This window comes from Montipora foliosa, chromosome 11 (assembly GCF_036669935.1).
Source record: "Montipora foliosa isolate CH-2021 chromosome 11, ASM3666993v2, whole genome shotgun sequence".
NCBI lineage: Eukaryota > Metazoa > Cnidaria > Anthozoa > Scleractinia > Acroporidae > Montipora > Montipora foliosa.
Window position 1 is genome coordinate 20006375 of NC_090879.1, and position 10000 is coordinate 20016374.

A 10000-nucleotide genomic window follows, 5' to 3' on the forward strand; every position below is an offset into this window, starting at 1 on the left:
CCGTTTTCGTTGGGTTGTTTTTGAAGTTTCCGATGGACCTTTGGGGATTTCCTTTGCGAAAATAGGCCATTTTACAGTCGATGGCCCAGTGATGTAGCCTATGAATGGCTGCGCAGCTTCCGGTGACCTTGTATTAATACAAACATCACTACTTTTATCATGTCATTCACAAGGCGTTTGTGGTCAAAATCGTGTGAGGCTTTTTTGATAGAAAATTTTGTGTCAAATGTGCCTATCAAAAATTTACCGATAAAGTTTACGACGAAGGCCATTACGGGAGTTCAATTTTAAAAAACGCAAGTCCCTCACACGGTATTTTAGGTTGATATCTTGGGGAGTCCTCGGGCCAAATTTCAATCCGTTGAATACTCTAGCAATTGGCTTAAAGAGGATACGCTTCCGTAAAAACGAACTAGGTTTTTTCGCTGCCAAAGTGTAACAAACATTTCGCGCCTTCTGATCCACCACATGGCAACACGCAACCGCAGATAACAACAGCCGGTGGCAACGCAAGATTTGTCCTGCAGAGGCCCTTGGGACGAACCGCAAATTCTGTTTACATGCTTCTTTGTAGGTTTTATTCATGGACTCTTTTCTCGTTTATCCTTTCCCAGGAAAAAGTCACTCCCAGCGGGTAAACCTAGGACGGTGTGTGAAAAAATTCGACGATGTTGTGACAAACAACGCAACTTGAAATTCAAGGCCACGGTTAATTTCCCGAGGAAGACGTGACCAAATTCCTTAGCGTTGACAGCTCCTACTTGGCTTTTCCGCCTTTGCTGAATGAGAAAGATCCATCGAAAATATGTTTTCGTTAATAACTCGCGTTTTGTTTAACATTTTGGAGTATGTTTTTTTTGGAAAATGTAGTTAAAGTGTGAAGGTATACCTTAACCGTAAGTTAAGGAGATTATTGGGGTAGTTTTTTGTCGTGACACTTCTAAACACTTCCTTTTTTTTTTTTTTTTTTTTTTTTTTTTTTTTTTTTGCAGGATGAAACTCGCCTCAAGTGTTCATGCGTGGGTGCAACCCCATTAGATTTCCAAAAGGAGTGTAGAAGACTTATGGAGGAGATTAAGAAACTCCAGGCTCTTTAGCTGACTGCCAATAGATCAATCGTCTTTTGTTTCCTCGGGATTTTGTGTAACCGTTTTCATTTGTAAAATTTGATATCTCAAACTTGTTAGTTGTATCCTGTACATTTTTTAAACATTTCGTTTAACTTTAAGTACCCAGAAGTAAGTTTTTGTGGGATGTTGGAAGTGTGGCGATTACTGCCCACGGTTTGCCTTCTGTTTTGTCACTGGAGATTGTGGATGATGGAGACATTTGCCGATTGTTGTTGTTCTTGTTTGCCTTTTTAGTTTACTCTTCTGTTAAAATAAAACTACTATAGTACTAGACAAGTAGTAATCTCGTATTATTGAAGAGCGTTCGATAGTCTCTTTGGAAGCAAAGCATTCTCGTCACCAGAGCCTCGGATCGACCCAAGGCTCTGGGAAACTCTGTCACAGAACATGCGCCGTGGGGTTCTTATAGCCAAAAATTGGCAAATTGAATTAGAGACACTAATTAGAGACACTTTTGATTGTTCTTCACGAAAACCAATGAGAAGATACTTTGTTTCAGGGTTCCCCAGAGCTCTTCTCTCCCTCAGTCAAGAGAAGAGCTCTGGGGTCGAGATTGGAAGCAAAGGAGAAGGGTAGGCAAAGAAACAATCATGGTGTCATGGTGTGCGCGATCGTCATTTGCGCATACGACGTATCAATGCACGTATGACGTAATTCAAGCTGGCGCTGAAAAAGCAGATTTAATTTAATTTAATTTAATACTTCTATTGCGCATAAAACCATAGGGAAATGATCAAATGCGCATTACAATGAATTTAAAAATATCCTAAAATTACAATTAAATTACTTATTAAAGGACAAAGAAAATCAATATCTAAAAATACCAAATAGAAATTAATCAAAAGCTACTTTAAAGAGATACGTTTTCAGATGGCGCTTAAAAATGTCAATATTATTGATCAGACGTAGCTCAGACGGCAGAGAGTTCCATAGCTTAGGGACCGTTCATTTTTTATGGGGTAGGGGGGGCTGGTGGAATTTGGAGGAGTGTAATTTGAAAATTGTATGACCCCCCCCCCCCCCTAATTTCCGATTTTTTTCTCCTGCCCCCCTCCCCCCTCATCAGAGTAATCTTTTGGAAGGCCCCCCCCCCCCCTTGAATAAAAAATACATATGGTGTTAAAAGTTACTGCAGCATTAAAATTTCGTTTTGTTACATTTCACATACTTTATTGAAAGAAACCTGAAAGCTGCTTTTAACAAATCACTCAAAAGAATGAAAAGTCAATTTATGCTCTTCTTGTTACAGCTCGTCCTGAGCGTGTTGTAGCTGGCCGCTCGTCTGCGTATTCCTCATCTGAGGCGATAAAAGCAAGAACGACATCATTTGAGTGGTCTTCAGAGTCAGGGGCATCACTCTTGTAGTCATCATTAGTTTCCTCTCCCTCACTGCTTTCATCACTGCTGTTTAGTTGACCTGATTCATTCCTGCCTCCCACTTCGGCTGTTCCAGTTCTGAGAGTATTCATTCGCAAGAATTTGTAAAATCTCTTATCCTATTTTTAATCTAATTTTTTCGTCCAACCCCCCCTTTTCCTTCATTTTTTTTCGGCTAGCCCCCCCTTTCAAGCCAATTTTTTTTTTAGTGGCCCCCCCCCCCAAATCCCACCAGCCCCCCCTTTCTTATAAAAAATGAAGGGTCCCTTAGGTGCAGCGACCTGAAATGCTCTGTCACCAAGGGTGACCTTAGTTCTTATAGATGAAGATGAAGGGAAATCATCCTGTGCACAGGATACCCGGGATTAGAAATTTCGTCGTCCTGATGTCGAACACAATAATTATGTTGTAACTTGAACAGTGACGTATACTGTCTGTTTTTGGACGTCAGTATGTGTTTGGTGAATCACCACTCGATCCAATAAGCACCCAGTCGTCAGTCGTCCTTTTTTAGAATTTAGCCATCCATTTCATGTATATTTTGCCTGGATGGATGGTGAGCAGAATGATCCTTGTCTTTGATCGTTGCCATCACCGTGTGAGTTTATAGAGGGAAAGTCCCACAAGACTTACAGCAATTACGCTGGGGATTGAAAAATGTAAATTACGACAACGGACCAAAAAGTCCTAGGGATCCCTTAAATCAATATGATTACTACAGACTCAAAGCGGTTAGCTGGGAATCGTCACGTTCCTCATCTGAGGACCATGGTATCAAGTTACAATACAATACTTAATTGACTACTCCCAATAGGGAGCCCTTCATCTTCTGTTTTTGTTTTCTGTCACGATGGCGAATTATCATTTCGTAGGAATGTTTAGGTACAATACATACTCAATTGACCACTCCCCAAAGGGGCTTTTCTGGGCCATTGAAACACAACATCCACAACTGTGAAGAATGCCAACTGGCCGAAGGCAAAGCAAGTGCGGCCGGGAAGTTAAACCAGGGACTACCAGGAACAAATTAAAGGAGTGATTAGAACGGGTCTTGAACCGCGGAACTCCTGATCTTAGGGCAAGCGTTCTAACCACTGGGCCGCACTGAAAAATCTGAGCTGTCGCTAAAAAACAAGGGAACTGCGACTTAACGGAGGCCAGAGATAAAAATCTGTACAAAAAAAAAGCCGTAGTGAAAAATGGCAGAAAATCTGGGTTGGAACCGAGGCTCGTCTCAAACGAATTTGGAGCCCATCCTACGAAGCATTGGAAAATTAAATGACAAAGGTAAAAATAAATTGATCAAGAACCGAATGGAGAGGCGATGGGTTCTGAAAAGCACGTGATATCCAATCCGAGAACCATGGGCAATCCAAGCGGAGGTGGAAAATGTTGAAGCCAGAACCCCGAAGCGAAAGAAGTTGTTAGATGCGTCTTTAAACAATGTTGGGACGTGTTCTAACAATGTCACAACGTGTAACCGGGGGTTAACACTATTCTGGGCACTCAGGTGATTGTTAAAGTCACGAGAATGGTAAACTATGTAAGTCTTAAAATCGACAATGTCAAACCCCCAAGCAAATCTATATCATTTTAGTCTTTGTCAACTGTTTAAAACTCACAAAACTCGAAAACGTACTCTTGGACTGGCGGTAGCAATCATAAATGGACGGTTAGGGTTGAATCAATTCTGATTTGCTGATGGCTCGAACCAGTTTCAACGCTTGCAAGTAATGCTCGTATTAGAAGGATCGGCACTACAACGCTGTATCATTTATTAGGGTCGTGGTCATGGTATCGTGGTACCAAATGCAACAGGGATTATAGCTGAACAAGATGCAGTCATTATTGTGACGTAATATGTCACCGTGGCAACGGGGAAGCCCTTTTAAAACACCCTTTATTTTGTCTTTAGTTTCTTATATCTCAAAAACGAACTTGGTGATCCCCATTTTTTATTTCTGAAAAATAATCAGAAGGGCAAGATGAAACTTCCTGCAAAGTTAAAAAAGATTTTGTGCAGCGGATTCAGAGCCACCTTAATTCTGTGATTATGTTATGGTGGCTCTGATTCTGCAGTACAGATGAAACTTTCGGCAAAGTTTAAAAAAAGTCCACTGCAGAACCTTGAGTTCTCTTCCACCGCAGAGAGAGAGCCTAATCGCAGGCTAGTCGGACATACAAAATGCATGCTTCTTTTTATTTTCGCCCGAAAGGTAATGGGAAAAGCTCACAAAGGGACATCCCAACATACACACTCCACATCCCTTCTTCGAATTACTGCGTTCTCAGGCTGAATTCGTAGAAAAAAGGATCCCATAAGTGATTTTCGTCTGCTCTGAGAGCTACAATCCTCGCCAAATTAAGTTGGGACACCATGTACAGCACTAATATTCTGACTTTTAGGTGCAATCCTTCGTCCCCATTGTTGAATTCACTGATTTCGAGGAGCCACCTTGCAAACCCAACATTGGGAGAACAGAGGACATCAGTTGTGTCCCAACTTATGCGACGAGGATTGTAGAAACCTAAGCCTCCTTTGAACGCGAGAATATTGCACCTCTTTCCTTTATTTCCGGTTTCCACCTCAAATGTAACTAAAATAGCTTGATGTTTAACTTGAGAGGCCTAATTACTGGGGACTCCCCTGCTAAGTGGTGTCTTTGTGCATAGAGCCTTCTGCGCGTATTTTCTTAGGATCGAGAGGGTAGTGGGAAATGCGTAGATTTCTCTGGTGGACACAGTAGAACGATTAAACTTAACCGGCAATGGCGTCGAAAGTCATGTAACGCGAATGGCGTTTTAGTGGATCTTTGAAAAAAATATACCCTTATGAAGCTCAGTAATGGCAAGGCAAATGAATACTGAACAAGACTGGCGGTGGAATCTTAAAAGCGACGAGTAATGGACTTCGACAACAATCTGTCGCCCGTCGAGCCGTCTTTTACCAAGTGTGCTGTTGTGTAGAACACTGAAGATTCGTAGGGCAGCGATAATAGTGAATTCAAAGACTAGACCAGGTGGATTGGATGGAATTTCAAGCGTTAAAATCGCTGAAAAGTTAAGATTATTTTCATAGCGATACAATTGCGTGTCTTCACCAAATGTTCCTTTGATCTCACATAATTGTGTTTTCCCTCAAAATATTCGCTTGTTTTCGCTTTCGCTCGAACATATTTACCTTTATTACATGTCCAGTGAATAGTTTTATCCTCTGGGACGAATTTTCCGTCGAAAAATCGGTTATTTGGGTGGTTTTTGGCAAACAGAGGTTAATTATTCGTAATGCGATCGCTTCCGTTGCCGTTAGCAATGGGTCGCAAATTTGACACTTTTATCGCATTATCACATTACGCATTGATCGCTAATCCGATTATTCCTAAAAATCTAAAAATATTTGTGCCTCATCAGTTTTCGGTCGAATTGATGTCCAAGAAAGCAGATAAATTGGAGAAAATTTTAGTTTTGCATCCAAAAATTCGTAATCAAGGCTAAAATGACCAAATTTTGCCTGGAAAACATATTTTACTGTTATTTTTCTTAAATTTTTTCGTTCAACTTTCGCTTTTATAAAATGTTTCAGTTGTCTGTAAATACGTTATATGCTGTTGGAAAGTTTATTTACTTAGCTTTAAAATGATGTATTTTTTCCCCCTAACTTTAAATATTTTTTGAGAAAAAAAACATTTTTTTGCGATGGCTGATTTACCGCGGTTTTCTCGCGGTTGGGAAAGTAGGAAAAAGAGTAAATAGACCGGTAGCCAGGTTTTTAACCTCAGAAAAGGATCTGTTTCGTCGTGCGAATGTGTGAGGACCTGTGAGGTATGACTTCTGGGTGACCCCTTAATAACTTCTTACTAACCGAGCTAGCTCAAGCCGTACTGGGGAATATTGGCCCGAGGTCGTGACAGGGCCAATATTCCTCAGTACGGCTTGAGCTAGCTCGGTTAGTAAGTAGTTTATTATATTTTAGAATCTCTGTACGGTGGTCAATTTACATTATCAACTCCGTTGATAAACCAAATTTTTGTATACTACTTCCCCACCGACGCAGCACCACAGTTTCTTTAGAAACTACCCCTTCATTCAGTTTATTATATGGTTTTTTAATTACCTTTTGCTTTGTTTTTGCAAGCCCGTAATCGGCCCGTGGGCATTACGGGAGAATAATGCCCTACAATTCAGTCATAATTAGCCAATCAGAGCGCGCGTTATATCGGCTACAAACACAAATACGTACCACAGGCAACCCAGTGTATCCTCACGGAGGGTCTAGTTTATATAAAAATTTGGTTTTATCAACGGAGTTGATAATGTAAATTGGCCACCGTACAGAGATTCTAAAAGCTGACGTTTCGAGCGTTAGCCCTTCGTCAGAGCGAATCGATTCACTCTGACGAAGGGCTAACGCTCGAAACGTCAGCTTTTAGAATCTCTGTACGGTGGCCAATTTACATTATCAACTCTGTTGATAAAACCAAATTTTTGTATACTACTTCCCCACAGACGCAGCACCACAGTTTCTTTAGAAACTACCCCCGTCACTAATTTATATAAGCTTAGTAGTTTCTTTTAGACCTCCTAGCCACCAATGTAATTCAATTATTTTCTTTCCATCTTCTCTTTTTGCTTGTTCATATTTGTATCTTAATTTCTTTTTTCTTTTATTGAATCTAAGATTGATTTATGAAAACGATTGAAGTCTGTTGACGCTGTGAGAAATTTGAAACGTCACAAGCATGTAAAGATACGGAAAACTGCTTTGTTACTGAAGTGATATAATGCTTTTAATTTATCTGACTTTTGTGATTGAAATTTGCGCTTCGTGTGTTAAGGAATTTTGTACGCGCGTGATCTGAAAGTAAAGGTCAAGTTTTTGGGAGAAGTGATTGGCTTGTCTCTTCTTCTAATTACTGCGTTCTCAGAATGATTTCACCGAAAAAAGGCCTCTCAAATGATCTTCGTCTGCTCTAAGAGCTAGCAACCTAAGCCTCCTTTGAAATCGATTTCATCGATCAAGCGCAATAGAACAGCGATGAACGCGGGAATACTTTTTATTATAAGACTAGCTCCGTGAGTGGGCAAAATGAACCAAATCCCGCGCTGTGATTGGCTACCCGAGCAAGCAAAACGGAGCTTTTCTGCCCGCTCGGGATTTATCGCTTGGTCTCGCAAGATCAAAGATCATCTTTTGGTGTTTTATCCCATATAACAAATGCTTTATTGACGAAGCTTGTTTGATCAAGATGGCTGGATATTGGCCAAATTGTGTTTTTTGCGTGTTTATGGACCGAGACGAATAAACACGCAAAAAAAAGAACTTCGCCAATATCCAGCCATCTTGACCTTACGCTTGGTCAATAACCCATATATACACTCGACATAACTGTGCATGCTAGGAGCCTAACAAGCTCCAATAGCCCACTTTAAATATATTAAAATTCAGTCCTTAACAAAAGACATCATCTCGAGGCTCTGGGGAATAAACTGATACAAATCCTTATATTTATTCCCCAGAGCCTCGAGATGATGCATTTTGTTCAGGACTGAAATATAGAAAGTGGGCAAAATATTCGAGTATAAATAAAGTTATGTATGTATGTATTTATGTATGTATTACATCTCTTGCCTTCATTTCCGGTTCCCACCGTAAATAAATGTAACTAAAATTGCTTTTATTGAATATGAGCACATCCAAAAAAGGCTAATTCAGAATCGAGAAAACGCTTGAAGTCGCAAAGGAAATGGTCGATTCTGATCACAGGGCTGCAGAAAGACAATGTTTGCTAAGAAAGCTTTTTAGCTAAGAGTCCCACAAAAAGGTTACATGGATGGTTCTTTGAAGTACCTTTTTCAATGGAGATTTGACATCACTACAATCAGAAGAAGAAATCTTTTGGCCGTGTTAAGGTTCACCACTTATTATTATCATCTGGTTCGTTTGAAATATTTAGGCCACTGACTCATATCGTAAATCTGTCTATTAAATTTGGAATGTTTCCAGACAGCTTAAAGATTGCTAAAGTTATATCGATTTTAAAGCAAGGCTCTCGATCCGCTTGCAATAATTACCGACCATTATCAGTACTTTCGGCAATAATAAGTAAAATATTGGAGAGGTGCATTTTCGTAATCAATTTGCTTTTTATTTTGCTACTGAAAATATTTTAGTTTCTAACCAATGTGGCTTTAGATCTGCAAAGTCTTCCGTTGACTGCTTAGTAGATTTAATAGATGAACTTAAGTAAAGCCCTTGATGAAGAATGTTATGCAGTAAAGCATTTGATACGGTCAATCACTCTATTTTGTTATCAAAACTTGATCTATATGGTATAGGCAATGCATTTCAGTGGTTTCTGTCCTATTTAAGGGAAAGAAAGCAACAGGTGTTTACTAATGGTGTTGAATCAGATCTTCTTTTAATAAACTCAGGCCTACCTCAAGGATCGATTTTGGGTCCGCTTCTTTTTCTTATTTACATAAATGATCTTGTTAAGGCCCACCTTCAACCGACAGGCACGGCGTGCCGTGGACAAAATTTCCAATATGAAAATCCCGTCAAAGCTGAAATTCATCCTGTCAGATCGCTACGATAAGCATTGCGAATTTCCATAACAAAAACAAAAGGTTGAAACGGCTGTCGGTTGAAGGTAGGCCTTTAATGCAATGTAAGATTATTTGCCGATGGTACATCCTTAACTGTGACTGGTAAGGATGTAGATATACTGTTTCATCAAATAAATTCTGAATTGCCAGCAATTTATGATTGGTTGTGCTCAAATAAGTTAACCCTAAATCTAAGCAAGACAAAATACTTGGTTTTCCAACCACCTCAAAGAGTCAATTGTATATCCTCCTCTCAAATTAGCAGATCAGTATATATCTCGAGCAGTCTCATAATATCAAATATCTAGGATTAGTTCTTGATTGTTTCCTATCTTGGTACGATCATATTTGTACATTTGTGTGTTTTTTACCACAATATTCAACGCTAAAGAAAGTTTTTAATTCAGAGCGTGAGAAAAATCATAACACAAAGAAAGGGCAAGCGTTGTCTATAACTTTCTCGCAATATGATTGGTATTGGTTTCTGTCACGTCAACTGTTTTACGGGGTGGGGTTGCTAGCCCCACGCCCAACCCTCCTCCTTTCTCATCCGGGCTTCGGACTGGCCATGGCGGAGTTGAAGAGGTAGCGGAGTTCACGTATCTTGGAACCAAAGTGACAACAGACTTATTTAGTATTCTTGTAAATGGTTTGAACCCAGGAGTATGCATTAATAAAAATTTGAAACAAGAGAGGCCGCTGCGGAAAGCGGCACAAAGACAGTACTTTGCAGGGGAGTGACGGAAAGACCATATTGCACTACTTTTCCGATACAGGAAAAAAAAAGGGGGAAAAAAGGAAAAATGCTACTCGTTTTTCGACTGGATTGCCATATGGCAACCCAGTAAAAAGCCTTGCTTTGTGGTTGTTTTCGTGATTTATTACGT

General features: G+C 40.0%; 1 protein-coding gene across 1 annotated transcript in view; it reads left to right on the plus strand.

Annotated features, from left to right (window-relative positions):
- LOC137975019 (replication protein A 70 kDa DNA-binding subunit-like) overlaps positions 1 to 1406 on the plus strand; it is a 42522-nt gene extending 41116 nt beyond the window's left edge. The window contains exon 24 of the mRNA XM_068822052.1: positions 993 to 1406. Within this exon, the coding sequence (XP_068678153.1) occupies positions 993 to 1097 (105 nt within the window). The 3' untranslated portion in view covers positions 1098 to 1406. The remainder of the gene's footprint in view (positions 1 to 992) is intronic.
- The last annotated feature ends 8594 nt before the right edge of the window (positions 1407 to 10000 follow it).